The 20,445-nt window shown below is 39.7% G+C and overlaps 1 protein-coding gene across 1 annotated transcript in view; it reads right to left on the bottom strand.

The window, feature by feature from the left end:
* The window catches only part of CPE (carboxypeptidase E), a 107,765-nt gene extending 87,326 nt beyond the window's left edge, over nucleotides 1-20,439 (bottom strand). Inside the window, exon 1 of the mRNA XM_029939159.1 lies at nucleotides 20,225-20,439. Coding sequence (XP_029795019.1) covers nucleotides 20,225-20,423 — 199 coding nt within the window. The 5' untranslated portion in view covers nucleotides 20,424-20,439. The remainder of the gene's footprint in view (nucleotides 1-20,224) is intronic.
* Between the last annotated feature and the right edge of the window lie 6 nt (nucleotides 20,440-20,445).

Raw genomic sequence — 20,445 nt, forward strand, 5'->3', positions numbered from 1 at the left:
ACTTCAGATAGCTGTGAAATTAGGTGATTAACTAGTTGTTACTTAACCTTCTAATTTCTGTATAAGTCTAATTACATGAAACAGAAGTTGGTGTTTTGATTTTTTACTTTGCTTTTCTGTTTTGAGTGTCATTGCAACTACTGTATTGTAAAGGATGGAAAATAATTGCATATGTTAAAAAAATATGAAACTTTATAAATTAAAAAAATAAATAAATAAAATTTTTAAAAAATTAAGAAAAAAAATTTTAAAAATTAAAAAAAACAAATAAACGATGTCACATTGAAAAAAAATTAAAAAAAGAAAACAGTTGAATGTATATTCAGTTGTATCTAAGACTGTCAGTACTAAAGGCGGAATTAGAATTTCCTCCAATGAGTATTTTTGGGAATCCATTTATATACTTAGCTTTTAAAGATTGTGGCATAACTTCATGACAATTTACAGAAATACAGAAAATAAAATTCATATGCTTTGGCCAGTAAAAAAAAAAAAAAAAAAAAGAATTAGCTCACTCCGTGGCCCATACATACAAGACTGCCTTGTCACAAACCTTTCACCATAAATATTTTTAGTCATTCTACTTCTGAAGTCCTTCAGTCAGCAACAGGCCTTGTATGTGCCCAGCTAGCATTCTCTGAAAAAAAATTTCCAGGGGCTCCTGGGTGGCTCAGCCTATTACGTGTCTGACTCTTGATCTCAGCTCAGGTCATGATCTTTTCGGTCCTCAGATCAAGCCCCACATGGGGCTCCATGCTGATGGGTTCTCTCTCTGTCCCTACCCCACTCATGCACACTCTCTTACAAGCCTCTCTCTCTCACTCTCTCTCTCTCTCTCTCTCTCTCTCTCTCTCTCTCAAAATAAATAAGTAAACTTAAAAAAAAATCCCAAGAGTCCTGTAAAATTTTCTATGTGAAATATCACATAAAATCTTAGAACTGCATAGAATACACATTTAATCCTGAGCTGTTTATTCAGCTTCTAAGCAGAATATATCCTGAACAGAAAGTAAGAAACAAGCTGAAATGTAGTCCACATTCTTTTCCATTCTAATCCATTATTATAAGAGAACTTGGAAAACGACCCTAAAAAGTCACTCTTTTATTAAGTTGGCAAAGAAGTAGCTGCTAACAAAACTGCTCAAGCAAATCATTACCAGTATTATTCCTTGACCCTTGACACACAGAGAACTGTCTTCCCATCCCTTCTTCCTGACCTCCTGCCAGTTGGGCTCTGGACTCCCATCCTGATTGACGCCCGAATGATCATGCACAGAGCCAATGCAGAATTATAGCCATTGTCTGGAAAATTCAGATTCAATTCTTTCACCCGAAGCAATGATAACCAAAAGGAAAGTTATTTTACCCTGAATTAACTATAAAGTTATCTCAAGTCTTTTCACTGTACTATGAGTCCCATTTCCTGCTCAGGAGAACACATCCTCCCTCTCACTCAAACATCAGCGTGAAGATTCTGGCATTTTTACTGCTTGTCCGATGCTGCCTGTAAATTGCCAACAGAATCTATCATCTCATCATCTTGGAAGGGTCTCACTAACGGCAAAACACAAAACAAAAATGATTCACCCATATATATATTTCATATATATTCTTAACGTCCTACAATAATGCATACCATTATTTTCTGTACAACAATTTAAGGGGACTTTTTTTGCAGGTCTAGTTCCTAAGAAATTTTATCCTTTTGGTATAGCCTGTTTACTAGACATGCAATATAATATCAATAATTCTTCAACCATTATAATGTTTTATATATACAAATGTAGAAATTAAAGTTCTTTTTTTTATGTTTACTTATCTTTGAGAGACAGACAGAGTATGAGTAGGGGAGGGGCAGAGAGAGAGGGAGACACAGAATCCAAAGTAGGCTCCAGGCTGTGAGCTGCATGCAGAGCTCAACGTAGGGCTCAAACTCATATAGTACGAGAGCATGACTGAGCTGGAGTCGGACACTTAACCGACTGAGCCACCCATGCGCCCTTAGAAATAAAGTTCTTTAAGAAATTGTGTGCTGACTGTTGTTTTAAATATTTCTCAGTAAATATGTACTCTTCTTTAGCACCAGTAACTTTATTTACATTAAAATTTAATGTAGACATAGGAATAGGCCAACACAAGTACTGGTTTTTAAAAAGAAACCTCACCCAATTTTAGTTTTTCCTCTTCTGTAACCCAACAACACAATGTAGGATTCATTCTGGATGCGGCACCCAAACCTTGAGCCGGCCTCACAAACCACAATGCCCTCACAAAGGCCCTCTCCCACCGTTTACATTCTCCCAGGGCTAGGATTCCAGTTTGGAACACACAACTTAGGAATCTAAGACGTTATTATAAATGGTCAGTGAGATGCGAGATGTCTGCATTACATTCCCCCAAAACTGCCTGTATGTATTGTAGAAAGCTCTGTGATATAGTGCGTCTCTGACCTTTGTTAATAAATTCTCATAAACGTATTGTAGCGTGTATGTAACTGTCCTTCGCACAACCTCTGGCTTTGCCAGTGTTTATTTTGGAGCATGATTAAGTACCTCAGCTCATCGCCTAAAGTAATGTGTTCCGCAAAGCATCACAGGGCATAGTCGATTCTGCTGACTTCCCCATTCGACAGTCCTGTCATCCCCAAAGTTTCATGAGCCATCAGCCATTAAGTCTCTCTCTCTCTCTCTCTCTACTGTCCACACAATCTCTGAAAATGTGCCTCTCCTATTTATTCAAGTTAGCCCATTCCTCAGCGTTGAATGCCCAGCCCTCAAAAGAGTTCACCATGGGGCGCCTGGGTGGCTCAGTCAGTTGGGCCTCCGACTTCGGCTCAGGACAGATCTCACGCTCGTGGGTTCGAGCCCCGCGTCAGGCTCTGTGCTGACAGCTAGCTCAGAGCCTGGAGCCTGCTTCCGGTTCTGTGTCTCCTTCTCTCTCTGCCCCTCCCCCTCTCATGCTCTGTCTCTCTCTGTATCAAAAATAAATAAAACATTTAAAAAAAATTTTTTAAAGAGTTCATTAGAGCCATCTTCCAACAAAAGCTTATTTCTTCCTAAAGTATATGCTACAGCCAAAATAAAGAAAGAAAGAATATTTTCTGTGTATACTTAAGAGTATGCTAAAGTGATTCATTTCAATCCTTTCCTGATTTTGCCACTAATACTCCCCAGGCCCGGTCCATCCACCGCCAGCACACCCGCACACATCCACAGCACTGGAGGTAAGAAACTGCTCCACGGAACTGAAAACACTGATAAGGTACATTCCTGCAAACTCCCTCACACACTTCAGTCATGCAAATAGCTTATGACCCTCCGTGGCCACATAAGAAAGAGTCATGCTTATTCCCCTCTCTGCACACATTGCTATGGGAAATACTCTAAAAAAAATGCCCAACTGTCTCTCAGGAAATGGGTTCTAGGCTCCCTAGACTACACAAGCTTGGGCAGGTTGTTTAATTTGTCCCTGGGGTGCCATTTAATCATCTATAAAATGAGAGTGTTCCTTCCAGACAGGGAAAAAAATTCTAGGAATCCATTTCACAATTCTGTGCAGCACAAATAAAGATTGGGTTTAACATGAGGAACAATTTAAAATAATTTACCCTAATCAAAAACATATAATTTGAAAAATTAGTTAAAAGCTAAATATTTCTGCATAGCGTATTTCTTTCCCCAAATCATCTGACCGGCTACGTGATCATTATTCAAATGTGACAGGAATGCATCTGGACAAACATACAGAATGGCTGCCAACACACGGAGAAGAGCTCTAGGCCCGGCTCTCCTGCAGTGACTCGAACTGCATGTTTTGGTGCTGCTCTTATCTTGTTGTTAAGGATTGTTTTTGAAATGTATAGTCACATATAATTGAGCTATATTTAACTGAGAAACTTGGTCCAACAAAATCAAAATTACTTAGCATCTTTTAATCCAAGGCTTTAGGGAGTTTCCAGTAATAGCTACGTAGAGGTGGAAAAATATTAGAAAGTAATTGTTTCTTATTATAATATATATTTTGTATTTATGTTAATTATGCATATGTATATAATGTATATTATGTATTTATTTATGTGTATCATATGTATGTATATAATGTATATTATGTATTTATTTATGTATACGTTAGTATAATCCCCATCACAAATAGTTTTACTCTCCTGAGGAGGGAAATTGATCCCAAGGGACACCACTCTGAACACTGTTTTCTCCTTAATGAGGTAAAAATTTCACATGTTAGTGAAAAGTAATTATCTCTCACACCACTTATTGAATACTTATATACCGTCACTAACAGGGGCAGTGAAGACAAAGATACAAGAATAATCTTATACTGTCATAGAATGAATTTGCCTCTTCCACTTTCCATATTTGATTCACTTTAAGACCTGGTCAAGTCCCCCTTCCTTCTGAAAGCCCTCCCGTCATAATTTCTCTATCAACTTCTTATAGAATTTGAGTCAAGCCCTTCATATGAAATACTTGGTAAACTACCATTGTTTGTTGCTCCCTTTTGTAAGCGCCTCTTCAATTTGCAGAATGTCAGTCATAAGTGCCTGGTTATTATTGTTAAATACACATATTAGGGATCAGATATAATAATACACACTAACAAAGATGCACAACATTTACTCACCTCTACAACCCAGAGTTTGATTTCCAAATGTGAACTGGGTTAAAAGCATTTCTGTCTGGCATTTCTAAATGCCTGTGGATGAATGTTTTTAGTTATGCAGTTAGGGTGATTTGTACCTACAAGTTGTAAGTAGGGCCTTTTTTGATAATACAGTGTTCTTATTACCTTGGTCTGGGAACTAAGAACATCAATGGAAAATGTGGTATGGTCTACAAATGAGAGACTTCTTGGCCTCTTGGAAATGTTGGCAGAGGTATAAATGCTTTGCTTATGCTACCAGCTTTACAGAGTCCATAAATACATTCACTTTATCCTATAAATTCTGGGGGAAATACCAGCCTGTCTCACCCTTCTGTACATTCATTTACGAAACAAATTGTCATTCATTCTCTCTCCCTGTACACACGGGTCATTGAATTATACCCCAACTCCCATCTTATCCAGCAGTCTGAATGAATCAACTATAAAAAGCATACCCAGAAGTCTAAATATAATGGAAAAAAGGTCTCAGAAATAATAAAAATAATCAACACATAGTTCACCGTTTTTACTGCTAGTGCAAGGCTTGGGGACGTCCCCAACACACACCACCAATTTAGACGCATGAGTAAATTTATTATACTCTTTTAATGAAGGTTCTCCAGTTCAGTCCACAGTGACCTGTGGAGAGAAAAATTAGTTGCTGAAATGGATTTGATAGGTGCAGTAAAACTGTGCATCACTCACACATGTGGAAACATGAAACTCTTTTAATCCCAGTCACGACAGTGGACAGTGAGACACTGGAATCAACCAAACACCAGGAGGACTCTTGCAAGCAACACACAGGCCCAAGGTTGTTCTAATTTGGAGAAAGTTAATTTAAGGAAAGCTTATAGAGTCCTTCCCATGCATTAGCACATAGAAGGAAGCATTATATCCGATATTTTGCAAATCCACAACCCTTCCAAAATCTCCTATAGCTCCTGAATTAGAAAGCAAAAATTCTTTCAGAGGGGAAACCTCCCGACGTTAATGACTGAGCTCTGAGCCACGGCATGCGTAAACTAATGCTAAATACAAGCTTTTCAATACCCTAAAGAGTGACTGACTTATGTGAATAGAGAAGATTTAGAAACTAATTTAATTTTTAAAATTCAAGATTCAATTTATTAGTTATAAATTATAAATTCAAATTCCTACTTATTCCATAAGCATTTAACTTCAGTTGACAAATCATACTGATGTATTCACAAATCTAGGAGATTCTATAATCTTACCTTCAAGAAAAATTTGGTCACTTAATTAAATTATCTTAAAGATTTCACACTGTAAAAATAAATGTAATACATTCAGTTTCCTTTTTAAGTACTTTGTTTGACTGAAACATTCCCAACTTCTTAAATAATATGGTAAATTTGATGTATTAAATGTACATGATCATTCTATTAATTTTATTTAAACAAAACTAAAACAGCTCACCCATTTCTCCCACACCCTATTCCACAAATGGTGATTCTTAAGTTGTCTCAATGTTCTAATACAGTTTACAAACTTGTTAAAATTTCATCTTAAAAATCATAATTGACACATTTTCCTACCAGAATTACAAGATTAATCTTTAGACAATGGAATCTACCAAATTCTATTACACATTTTAAGTTTTAAAAAAATCCTTAAAATCCCAATAATATATAAATATTTCTAAATCTCCTTAGAGTTTAAGAATCTTACTCAAAAGGGAAACAACCATGTCAAGCCACACAGTTTTGGGGTTACCTTCCCAAAGGAATGTGGGCAGTGTTGGGGTTACCACCTCAGTTGACTGAAGTTCTGGTCAAGTGTGACATCTGAAGCTGCAAATATTTGGGGCAATTTTTCTCACCACCTTGACTGCCACATTGAGCCACTGTAATAACTTCTACTTCATGAATTACAAAACTTAAAGAAGAGCGCAATGATGACTTACCCACCTCCCTAGGTTTATGCCCCACCTTCGCCTAATTTTCAAGACAAATTGGAGTTGGCAATTCCCTCCCAGGTGATTATCCCACTAATTGACTTCGTACTTCCTCGGCTCTTAAAATAATTTAGTAATTTCCAACTTGTTTCAAAGTGATTTTCCTTCTTTTCATCATCGCCCTGTCTGACAGAACCACACTACTCATACAAATACTGCAACAGTATTCAATTGCATGCTACATATCACTCATGGTTTTGTTTGATCTTTTGGTCACAACTTCCGGGGTCATCCTTCTGATGATTAAAAGCCTTTGCTTTGGTTCTGATGCAAGAGAGCAGCCAGAATGATGTGGCTCAACACAACATGGACCAGCATCTTACCAAGAAGCAGGTGAGAAGGCACAAAACATCAAGACTCCATATAAAGGACAAGAGCAAGAAACAGGACCAGGCTACAGTGGAGCATTAACATCAGATCCAGCTTCAGGTCAGACACACAAGCCAGGCACCGTGGATAAAGCAGTAAACCTGGCAGAGATGTCCCCAAGGTCATGGAGAAGGCAGAATTGTGCATTGCTATAACATTAGCCTTGCAGTGGAGAGTGGGCCGTGTACTTATGGCCACAGTCAATGGTTTGTTAAACGGTGTATAACTGTATCTAATATGTGTGTTATTCATTCTGAAGTATTCATTCACTCATCATTTCAGCACTGCATTGAAAACCCCCAATGGACCCAACACACACCGAATAGTCCCCTCAGGAATGTGCAGATGCTATCCTGTTTCCAGAGAAAGAAAGACAAGTTAGGAAATCTCCTTTTTAAAAAGGGAAGGACACATCACTTTATAATTTTGTCACTTTGAAAATTAAGCACTGATATTATACAAGGTGTCATAAATTTAATGAAATTATGATTTCCATATGTTGGATTTGTTCATTTATATTTTAGAACATTTTAATCATGTTCACATACCAAAGATAACTTTGTACAATTTAATCTATCAATGGTTACAAGTCACCACAACCTTCTAACAGTTTTAGTGTATTTGTCAAATCAATTAAGAAATTAGCAAGAAGGCCTGGTCCTCTAGAGAAAAGGAACACTCCAGCACGAGCAAAGATTTACACGAGTAACTAGTAACTGAATATATAACTGTATTTTTGAAACTTCTTTTTACCACTCTGAGTTTTGCAGTGAGTGAAATGAAGATGCTAAGGACATAGAAACTGGGAAATTTGGCCTTTTCGAGTCACTGATAATAAGCTGCCCCTGTTTGATAAACAAAGGCAGTATAGACTTAACTCAAATGTGCTTGAGGTCTCAGACTGTTCCTTCTCCAGCCCCATAACACTTCCTAAAAATAACCCCCTTGAAGGGTGCCTGGCTGACTCCATCAGTAGAGCATATGACTCTTGATTTCAGGGTCTTACAAAATAAACTCCTCAAGTTACCTGTCTTTTTTATAGTGCAACTATTTTTAATATACTTATGAAGTCTTTCCTAATGAAGGAATAACCACAAGTTATGTGCATTTTTACAGGGTGTTAATTAAGATTCCTTGTGACAAGATCTTAAAAAAACACAAGGAAATTTTTCAAATACTTTTTTCAATAATAGGAAGACTCTTTCTGAGTCTTTGAGTTCCCATAAACATAAATATTCTCCAGTTCCTCACCTGTGACCGGTACCGAAAATCAGTTCATTTAGGACCAAGCTGGAGACTATTTACAAAGAGATGGAGAGCTACTGAATAAAGTCCTGGCGGTAAATTAGGTGGTCCACAACCCTGCAAGTTTATAACCTGAAGGACACAGACAAAAGCCTCCCAATTGCTATTCAGATGACTATTCTAATGGCCACAGAAGAAAGGACTAGCCAAAGATGGCACGGGGGGAAATGTGGGGCCACATTAACCCATTCGGTTCTCCAAACCTACGTCTGAGGGTATCTAGCATCCTCATGAAAATAAAGGCAAATCTGACCAAATATCTAAAACCCTGGTGGAATATCTGACCATATTTAGAGAAAGCGACAATAACTCACAAAACACTTCCTGAAAGAAAAAAGTTTTTGAGAAGCCTTTTTGTAACTATTTTATTTTTTTAAGTTTATTTATTTATTTTGAGAAAGAGGGCCCAAGTGGGGAAGAGGCAGAGAGAGAAGAAGAGAGAGAGAATCCCAAGCAAGCCCCACACTGTCAGCACAGAACCTGACAAGGGACTCGATCTCAGGAACTGTGAGATCATGACCCGAGTCGAAGTTGGGCGCTCAACCGACTGAGCCACCCAGGCACCCTTAAAGTTTTATTTTTAAGTAATCTCTACACCCAACATGGGGCTCAAACCCACAACCCCAAGATCAAGAGTTGCCAGCTCTGGTGACTGAGCCAATCAGGTGCACCAAGACTTTTTTCTCAATAAGCCACTTAGATAAAAGAGAAAACTCTTTAATTCCTGATGGTGGCTATGGGTAGGGGTAAAACCAAGGAAATTAAGGCTATTTTACAGATGCAAGTGGAATCTATGAATATAAATACTTGAGCCAATTTGAAATTTAAAATGATTTAAAATGATTTCTCCATTCATGATTATCTTGCCATCGTCTAGACAAAGCCTGCATGTCTATAGAGTATTTTAGTCTATTTGTCTACACAGTATCATTCACTATACATCCATTAAATATTCACCTGACAATTACCTATCTATATTTTGTATTGCTTTGCATTGGCGTCTTCCAAAGACTGAACTTGACTCGAGAAAATACATTTAACAATAGATTTCTCTCTGTGTGAGCACTACAGAGGTCCTGTTGGCTGTGTAGAGTTAACGCAGGTTCCCAAAAGTCCCTTAATTTAATTCCCATAAAGCTGATTATGGGAAGAATCTGGCTTAACATTGACTGAGTTTCCACAATGAACGAGACTGGTTTGCTCTAGTAAACTTCAAAACATAAAAAATAAAAAAATAAGGATCTGTGCTGAACAACGTCACGATGTGACACAAATGAAACTATTTCAATAAAACTGATTGTGCTTTCAAACAGATGTCCCGCACTGCACCTTTAAAACACAAAAAGGACAGAAGACATTTTATTTTACAAACGTCTAACATTTCCAGGAGTTTCTTCTCCAGATCCTGTTTTTATGTGTACTCCAGAAAGAACAGAATAGGGAACCCTTTGACCCTGGTATTTATATGCAGCACACATTTTACAGAATAAAGTAATGTGCCCACTAGTTATAAGGCATGTAAATTAAGCTCAGCATGTGTGAAAGAGTAAATGGGAGTCAAGAAACTAAATAACTCATTTCATGATATGCAAAGGCATTGCCTGAAGGGGTGACTAACAGAGAAAATAAAATAGCATTTTATTGTGGAGATTCAGTGGGGATTCAGTAAAACTCTCTAAATTAAATTAACAGTATTAAGCTAAACTGAGAAAAGCCTACATTTTCTTTTCATCTTGCAAAGATGCCTTTACGTTGGGATATTACATAGCAATTGTTTATAATGGTTATGAGGAAAGGCCATTTTTAAAACTACCCCATGGCTAGAAAAGGAAAAAAAAAAAAAAAAACCAATAGGGTATCCAGAATATTGGGCAGGGAGGTGACAGCCCAACATTTATGTTGAAGTTTTCCTACCCTGAACTCGCGGTCAAGCTCATGATTTGTGCAAGTTGTTGAAACAAAATATTTCTTGGGGGAAGAACACTGCACAATGGCAGTGAATAGCAGCTATGTGGTAAAGAGAAGATTCTCCGGTGTTGAATAATTTAAGCCCTGTAGGGAGAGAAACGGGGTAGGTCCAATCAGACCGCATCACCCTGGGGTGTGAACCTGTGAGTCTTTGCCTACGTATGCACATATGTGCAATCACTGCTGTTTTTCCCAATTACAACACACAGAACCACAACAAGGGAATTTTCTTAGGAACAGGACTTAAGTTAAAGATATTGAGTCTTATTGTTGAAATGACTGATCTATGTCCATTTTTTAAATAATGTCTTTGAAAGCAAATGTCTTAAAAATGGGAGGTATTATTAACATTATTATTACAGAACTATGATGTTCAGCAATGACTTTAGAGTAAATAGATTTCTATTTAAAAAAAACACAAGGTATTTATTGGCAGTAGAAAAGTTTGAGTTTATTATTATAATTTATTCATTTCTTATTTACGAATCAGCTCTATAAAACTCTCCATGAGCCACCTTGTCCTTTAAGGATCACTATTTGAAGACAGTTAAAGATGTAGGCTATCATTTGAAAATAATAAACGGTCCTGGTAACACAAACAGGATTGTCTCTGAAGCCGCATTTTATTAGAAAGAGCTGGCTGCTGGATTGCCTACAAAACACCATAGCCTGAATTTTGAAAAAAAGTGAAACATTCACAGAGGAATCGACTGGCAGCAATTACAGTAATTAACAAGAAGGGAAGGAAAAAGCAAATTTAAACATATTTCAAATTTGAGCTCATGTGACCCATCAGCTGGCTTTCAGATAAACCTCCTTTTCTAGGCATTTTCCAAGGCTTGATTTGCCTGCCATCTCATGAGGGAAGGGAAAATTAAAACCTGGGTAGCACTCCATCTATGTTCAAAACAGCACACGGTTTGGGGGAAGCCTGAGTGCCTCAGTCGGTTAAGCACCCGACTCTTGGTTTCAGCTCAGGTCATGATCTCTCGGTTCTGAGTTCAAGTCCTATATTGGGGTCTGCACTGACAGTGCAGAGCCTGCTTGGGATTCTCTCCTTCCTTTCTCTCTCTGTCCCTACCCTGCTTGTGCGCTCTCTCGCTCTCTCAAAATAAACTTTTTAAAAAATAAAAAAAAAGGTCACAACACGAAAGGCTCATGCAGATTTTTTAAAAGTCAAAAATGGTAGGTGCCTCGTTAGCACAGTAGGTAGCGCGTCAGTCTCATAAAAGTCAAAAATGTTACTAAATAAATTTTTACTGATTATCTCTAGAAGTTTTACTTAATGCTTCAGAAGCCATCTAATTTTCTACAATGTCTCAAGAAGAGTCTAGTCATACCAGCAACAAGCACAGAAAGCCATCACTAAACCGTGCAGGTGGTGGGTTCTCCATTATGCAAAACTGGATGCATCACAATAAAGCATAAGTGGACACATAAGAAAAATACCAGTTCTGAAGCACCTGAGTGTCTCAGTCGGTTAAGCGTCCAACTTCCGCTCAGGTCATGATCTCATGGTTGGTAAGTTCGAGCCCTGGGTTGGGCTCTGTGCTGACAGCTCGGAGCCTGGAGCCTGCTTCACATTCTGTGTCTCCCTTTCTCTCTCTCTGCCTCTCCCCAGCTCACGCTCTGTCTCTCTCTCAAAAATAAATAAACATTTAAAAAATGGTTTTTTAATTTAAAAAAGAAAACTCTCAGTTCTATCCTTTCTTGTTGTCAGACTTCTGGTATGCTAACAAGCATAAAATCAACACTGACCTTCAATAAATACAGCTTCGTTTTGTGATGTGCCATTTTTTTGCCTATTTGAAAAATTTCATTTATTCCACAAACATTCCCTGACTGGCCACTATGTCCTATACACAGCAGTAAACATTTGGGATAAATACAATCCCTGCCCACAAAAAGCTCACAGTCTACTGGGATAATGTTAGACCAACATTGGAAAATACCATAATAGAGGTAATAATAAACTGAGGACTTCAGATTTACTACTTTATTGTCATTTCATAGGTGATGAATTTCGGACTTAAAGAGCAATTAATTAAAAATAGGAAGAGAGGGAAAAGAAAAAAAATAGGAAGAGACAAGATTTGAACCAAAGCCTGCTGACTCCAATGCATGTACTGTAAACCTTTATGTTACAGCTCTTCAAAGAACTACGGAAAACAAAGAAACACTCCCCATTGGGAGTGACAAAATTAGGGAGGGATGAGAAAAGACAGTTTCAAAGGCTTCCATTCACACTGAGTCTGTAAAAGAATAAAGTAGTCAGGACCTGAGCAGTTTCATTATAAACTTTTTGGAAAAAATAAGTTAATTTGCCAAAGTAAATCTTGGACTTGCCCTGGATTTATTCAGCTATGTGAAGGAACGACTATAAAGACCATAAAGACGCTATTCTCAAATAGCAATCAACACTTACACTGTTTTTACTGAATGAAGCAAAAGAAGATGCTAAATTGAAGAAAAGCAGGAAAGCTTCACATGTTAAAAATCGATAAAAGGCAAACGTTTGTGAACAAGACCGGTGACAAGCAGGGGAAAGTCCCCCTGGGCTGTCAGCTGGCCCTGTGTGGTGCCCTCAGGACAGGTGAGCAACTGTCAGGTCTCCTGTGACCACGCAGCCTGGAAGCCTTGAAGAAGGCCTTATCCAAATGAGCAAAGCCCATGGAGCACGTTTCCCAGACTGAATGAAAGCGAAGGTTTTTAACTAATCAGCCCATCTTCTCAATAACTAGAGGCAAGCAAGCTCACTAAATTATCTTCGATATATTCTACTGCTTTGGCCTCACAGTAACCCTATGAGGTCTGAGTTTTTAAGTATTCCTGTTTTATAGATAAGAAAAACAGGCAAACAGGTGCGCCTCAGTGACTCAGTTGGTTAAGCATCCAACTTCAGTTCAGGTCTTGATCTCGAGGTTAGTGGGTTCGAGCCTCACATCGGATTCTGTACTGACAGCTCAGAGCCTGGAACCTGTTTCAGATTCTGTGTCTCCCTTTTTTCTCTGCCCCTCCCCTGCTCAAGCTCTCTCAAAAATAAATAAACATTTAAAAAATTTTTAAAGAAAAACAGATAAACAGAGGTTGAAAGCATAAAGCTACTGGGGTGCCTGGGTGTCTCAGTTGGCTAGGTGTCTGTCTCCGGCTCAGGTCACAATCTCACAGCTCGTGAGTTCAAGCCCCACATTGGGCTCTGTGCTGACAGCTCGGAGCCTGCTTCCAATTGTGTCTCCCTCTCTCTCTACACCTCGCCCACTCACACTCTGTCTCTCTCTCAAAAATAAATAAACATTAAAAAAAATTAAAAAACAAAAGCATAAAGCTACTTCCCAATAAAGGAATTGGAAACACATTTATTACTTTAACCTTTTCTATCAAAATTATCTGTCCTATGCCTGATGGCCTCAGAACCATATTTCTCAATTCAATAAGCATATCTTAAGACTCTACACAAATTACTTACTATGCTAGATGTTTATGGGCAAAAATATAAAAGGAAAACATATGCTCTCCATCCCTTAGAAACTCCTTGTATGCTCTCTCTGCTACAGAATTGCCAAACTAATCCTGCATAATATGTTAATGAATGATAGTGTGCTAATGCTCTGTGCAATACCAGTTCCAAGATAAGTTCCTTGTAAAAAAAGGGGGGGGGGGATGAGGGTCTTTGGGGAAAAAAGATTGGAAAATACTCTATAGTATACATCTATCTTGGAGATTTGAAATATAGGCTAGCTTATTTAAGGGCTCTGATAAGGCTTGCAATATACAAGCCTATTTATTTTTATTTACCTAATATTTCTCAAGCCAAGTTGAACAAATGTCCCACTGAACATATTTGGGGAGAAGCTAGTTATGTGTAACCCCTTACAGGGGTTATTTTTGTATTTGTCACAAGTGTCTTTCCCAAAGGAAGTGACCACAAATGAGGGGATTTCACCCCCATGCTATGCCAGTAAGGGATGCTGGCAGATGACTGCTCTGCCATCTCTCAAATCAGTTTCCATAAAAAGCTGGTACTTTGCCTGAGCACAGGATATAATGTTAGGGGCCAGTCCCAGTTCCTCGCTTCCACAAGCCAATCACTAGTCAATCAAATACACAATTTCTGGCAAGAGCTGCAATGACTCATTCAGGTCTAAAAATAGCTCTTGACCATATGTGGTACACATCTAGATCCTTCTCCAGAATTGAACCTCTGTGTTCACTAACTATAAGGGGTTATTCAGTGTAATCATTTCCCACCAATACATAACATACTAATCGAGTATGGAAAAGGCCCTACGAAATAATCAAAATCCTCACTCTTTTTTTTTTAATTTGGACAGAAATTTTGCCAACATTAAATGTTCCGTCACAATATTTGGCAAATGGATACTGGCTTTCATACACTTTAAATTTTAACAGATTTTGGAAGGAATAGGTCCAAAATAATCATTCCAGCCTTTGAGAGAGAAAAATCTATGCTCCAAAGAATGTTTCTAAGATAGCATTTTAGCAATAAATCAGATTTACTTCCCAAGAGCAATGTTAAACTACATGTAAAAGAATTCGTGTTTTAAATAAACTAATCTTAACTCCAGTTCAACTCTGGAAGGAGTGGTCTGGGAATACAGATTCATTGCACAGACATAAATTAATATTATAGGCTTCTTTTATGAGTATTGCAATGATGGATGTGCATGCCTAGGAGAGAATATGTTTGGGTTTGAGCATATGAGTCCCTAGGTGTCGAAATATTTTTAAAATATAAGATATAAGCAAACAGGAACAAAAATAAGAAACACGATAAGGCCTGGCAGGTATTGTAATGAAGGGAACACATCTGAGCCTCTAGGATCAGCCAAGAGCCCAGCTGGAGGACAGAGACTCAATCTTAACCCAGCCCTCACTCTAGCCCTGCCTCTGGGGTCCAGACTCACAAAGTGTGAGGAGATGAAGCTGGTTCAGGACCACTTGTGGTTCTTCTAACTAAGGATGGCTGATGCCCACAACCCTCCTCCAATACAGTTTTGTGGGTCTCCAAGTGATACAAAATAATAACAAAGACCCAACATTCAACCAGTCAAGAATCAAGTTGATTCCTCTGGTGTCCTGACAGAGTAGATATGGATATTTCTTGATGAACAATTCAAAGTGGAACATTCTCTCCCTTTTGATGAATTCAAATGTAGAATATCTGAGAGAATGAATCCTTTTCAGTAGATAAGTTCGAGCTCAGCCCACAGCCTAGTACCAAGCAAGTATGATGGTCACTTCTTTCTGCTCAGAAAGAGAGCTGGTGATGTCAGCCCGCACCTTCCACCCGTAACCTGCTTCTTCGACCAAGTAAGCCTCTTACTTGCCAGTTTTACCACAGGGAAAGCTTTATGTGTACTGTAGTTGTTGTTTTGGGAGAGTTCTTCTACTACAATGAAATCCTTAGTCATTTGCTACAGTTTTTTTAAAGTTCAGAAAAAGAATTTTGATTAAGAAAACTAACAGACGTGACACCTCTCTCTTACTGGAAGATAAAATGAATATGGGCAAGCCGATCAAAGTTCCAATCAAGTAAATGAATTTGTTAAGCCCAATATTAATTCCTACTAGCTTCATCAGAAATATTACTTCAGGGGCGCCTGGATGGCTCAGTCACTTAAGCATCCGACTTCAGCTCAGGTCATGATCTTGCAGTTTGTGAGTTTGAGCCCCACATCAGGCTCTGTGCTGACAGCTCAGAGCCTGGAGACTGCTTTGGATTCTGTGTCTTTCTCTCTCTCTCTCTCTCTCTCTCTCTCTCTCTCTCTCTCTCTTTCTCTCTCTCTGCCCCTCCTCCACTCATGCTCTGAATAACATTAAACAAAAATAAATAAACATTAAAAAGTTTTTTTTAAAAAGGAAAGAAATATTATTTCAAACAAACAAAATAGATACTTACAAGATGAAAATAGTTAAGACATTGACCTTAGATGGAGGGGCCTCTGTTAAAACATACACTTGTATGAGCTGCACCGCAACTGGTAAAACCCCGTAACTGCACATCTCCTGCCTTCTTGTCATCCGGTCTTCAATAACGTAATGTTCCCAGTCTCCTTTACCCGGTCCTCCCACACCGTTCTTCCAGTTCCTAGTTCTCAGTTCCCCGGAGGACAGGGAGCAGCCTGAGTATCACTGCACAGCCCATGGAACTTGGCCCACTTAGAGTGTGGGGTGCTCAAAAACCAAACCAAACTAAACAAACAAACATTGAATGCATCCATTCCTACCTCAGAATAAGTCTGGATATTCCTTTTTCATTTCTTAAAGTATTTTACTCTCAGAAGAACTTGAACACCATTTGAGAAAGGTGAACACTCTCAACTTCCTAAGAAGTTAATTCATACAAGTACTATCAAATTTAAGTTTATTTATTTATTTTGAGAGAGAGAGAGAGTGCAAGCATGAGAGCAGGAGCAGGGGAGGGGCAGAGAGAGAGGGAAAGGGAGAACCCCGAGAAGGCCCCCAAGCTTGACCCCACAGCGCCTGACATGGGACTCGATATCACAAACTGTGAGATCATGACTTGAGCCAAAACTGAGAGCCGAAGGCTTACCCAACTGAGCCACCCAGGCAGCCCATATCAAACTTATATATTAATCAGACATCTCTGTTTACTAGTGTTAGAAATAAGACAACAGTCTACAGCCACACCACCCTGAACGCGCCCGATCTTGTCTGATCTCGGAAGCTAAGCAGGGTTGGTCCTGGTTAGTACTTGGCTGGGAGAAATAAGACAACAGGCCCAAAGTGGAGTCACTTATGCTAAGCCCCACATAACCAAACCAAGACTTAACTTAATTACAGTTTTATCTGTTCCAGAAATAGAATCTTAAACTACTCAATCAGGAATCACCTGATCAGCACTGGTTAGGGATTCTGCCTGAGAGACCCCTACCACTTTCCCTAACGGAAAGTAACCTTACAATAATCAATCTGCCTTTTTGCCTAGTATAACTTCTTTCTTCTTGCCCCCTACTGACTATTAAAGGTTTTTCATTTTGCACAGCTCCTTGGAGCTCCTTTCTATCTGCTAGATTGAATGCCATCCCATTCATGAATGAGTAAATAAAATCAGTAAGATCTTTAAAATTTAGTGTTGAATTCTGTTTTTTAACACCAGTTCACTGAACATTTCTAGCCTACTTATTTCCTCTTATAAGTGGTAGAGAGAGAAATTACCCTTGTGGTTATTTTAGTGTTGGTTCATAATAATTCATTTCTACCTTTAAAAATACAATGGATGGGGTGCCTGGCTGGCTCAGTCAGTGGAGCATGTGACTCTTGATCTTGGGGTGGTTAGTTCAAGCCCCACATCAGGTATGGAGCCTACTTAAAATAATAATAAAACAAAAATAAATAAAAATGCAATGTATAGACATTTGTACTTTGTTATTAAGTAATACCATGAACTTAAAGTTCCCTTCATTTAGCAAGGAACTATAAAGCACATAATGTAAAACATTTAAGTTCACTTTTGTAAAATGGATTTGCCTATTTTTTGGTTGTTGTCTTTATAAGGAATAAAACATTTTATTTTAAACCACCATGTTATTCAGCTAATGACTGATTTCATTTTGTCCATAATATATATTGAGTGCCTGCTGTATGCCATCAGGCTAGGTGCTAGAGGCATAGTCCCCCCATCCACCCACACCTGCCCTTCCACTTACAGAGTCTGCAATCTAAAAGAGAAATTTGCGAATCTTTTTTTTGTGTCTTTATTTTATTTTGAGAGAGAGAGAGAGAGACATAGAGTGAATGGGGGAAGGGCAGAGAGAGAGACACAGACTCTGAAGCAGACTCCAGGTTATGAGCTGTCAGCACAGAGCCGGGCACCAGCCCGAACCCTGGGACCGTGAGATCATGACCTGAGCCGAAGTTGGACACTCAACTGACAGAGCCACCCAGGCGCCCCGAGAAATCTGCAAATCTTGAAAGCCTATATATTCTAGGTATTAAAGTTAAAAAAAAAAAGTACTGTTTTCATCTTCAAAAGCTTACTGCATTCTAACAGTAATATCACTTTAGAATTTTATTTCTAGGGGTGCCTGGGTGGCTCCCTCGGTTAAGCACCCAACTTCTGCTCAGGTCCTGATCTCAAGGCGGTGGTTCCAGCCCTGCATCGGGTTCTGTGTGAACAGCTCAGAGCCTGGAGCCTGCTTCAGATTCTACATCTCCCTCTCTCTGCCCCTTCCCAATTTGTGCTCGGTCTCTCTCTCTCTCTCTCAAAAAGAAATAAACATTGAAAAAAATTTAAGAATTTTATTTCTAAGCTTGAAACAAGACAACAAAAAAGTTAACATTAGCTTTCATATAACCTTGAAGAAACAAAGTAACAAATTCTGAGGGACAGTGTTTAAGAGCAGAAAAACAAAAGGTTCTAGTTAGGCAGGCAATAGGAGAATCACAAATATTTAGATTCGCTTTACCTGTGCGTAGGATGTCGTGGCTTTTGTTATTTGAGATTTTGGTTATTTGAGGTGCCTTGACTTTGGTTATTTGAAATAACTGAAAATCAATCATCACAATTTAAATTTTCCTTTATTTTCAGATAATAGAAAGTCATCTTCAGACTTTCTAGGTCTGCATGCTGAATAAAATGTTTTTCTAGGATTTTATTTTAGGGTTTTGACAGCAAATTTGTACAAACCTTTCCCCTTAATCTTAGTTGAAGGTAACAAATGTTTTCTGTTTGAAGATTCACTATGGATCAACCCATACACTCTCCATTTGAAGATCGAAGTGTCTCTATTGATCACTTACTTTCATCTTTTTCCAGTTTGATTCCTAAATATCATTCTAAAACTATCCTGGCCGTACACTGAGGATTTTTAGTCTATTTTCTAGCTTTCTTTATCTTAAAAAAAAAAAAAAATTCAAGCATCCCAGGATGATATTATTAGGCCAGAATATTTTAACAGTACCTTCACTATTAGAAGTCAAGGCCTTCTATCACTTTAAGAGTATTATTTCCAAAGAGCAGAAGCATATGGAAAAGCCCCCAAGAACATTTCTTTAAATCCCTTTATTGATACTAAATGAATTATATTTAACGTAAATAAAACGTGCCTTAATATATCTAGAAAGAAGATGCGTAAGACGGCCCAATGGGAACATCAACTGAAATAAAAACTGATCACAAACTATTCGCGTCAACGGGCTACCGCAGGGGAAGTGGGGTATTCCTTTTTCCTAGGGCCGTTTGCGGTTTCAACATGGAGATGTCTGTCGGAGGCCACTCGGGCACCCTTGGGGGAAGACCCGGGTGTCGGCCCGCCCCGCGCCCCCCGGGGTTGCGGACGTCTGTAGCACCGCCGGGCACCCACAGCGGCGCGCGTGCCTAATACGCACACACAGGTAGGACTGGGTACGCAGAGCCTGCAGGACCCAGTATGCTGGTCCTCTGCAAACAAGGAAACCAAGGGTAAATGGCTCTTCCTTATTTGCTTTAATCCCTGACTTTTGCACCTCGTCTGTCTACTCTTGTCGGCAAAAAAAGCTGATCTCCTCTCCGAGGACTCTCAATTATGCTCCGGGTCGTTGACTCGGCAGAGCGAACACCGGGTTTTGCTCGCGCGCAGATTCGTCTGCTCGGCGCTGCCACCTCCACCCCGCCGGCCTCGCTGGCCCACGTTCACCGGACGGTGAACTAAGGACCGGGGATGGGCTCGAGGCTGGGAATGGGGGGCAGGCAGGACCGCAGGGATGGGGAACGCGGCAGCCCGCAACGCTCGGGGTCAGGTTCATCTCCATCTCCATCCCTCCCTCCACTCCTCACCTTCCGCCCCTGCCAGGCTTTCCCAAGGGGCACCCCGGGGCCCACCTTTTCCTCCTTCCCCGCACAGCCACCAGCGCACCCCTCTGCGGTCCTCCGAGACCCGCCCCGCCCAACCGCCCAGAGACGGCAGGCTGCGGCGCCCTTACCCGGCTCGTGGACACCGGGGTTGTCGGACAGCTCGATGACCAGGAGCTCCCGGCCCTCGAAGCTGCGCCCCACCGTGTAGATCCTGCTGATGGCGGTGCACTGCAGCCACACGGACACCAGCGCCTCGCGCAGCTCGGGGTAACGGTGGTACTCGAAGGAGATGCCGTCCTCCTGCTGCAGCCGCCGGCGCCGCCTCATGCCCGCCGCGGGCGCCCCGGGC

The sequence above is a fragment of the Suricata suricatta genome, chromosome 1, assembly GCF_006229205.1.
Source record: "Suricata suricatta isolate VVHF042 chromosome 1, meerkat_22Aug2017_6uvM2_HiC, whole genome shotgun sequence".
In the NCBI taxonomy this organism is placed as follows: domain Eukaryota; kingdom Metazoa; phylum Chordata; class Mammalia; order Carnivora; family Herpestidae; genus Suricata; species Suricata suricatta.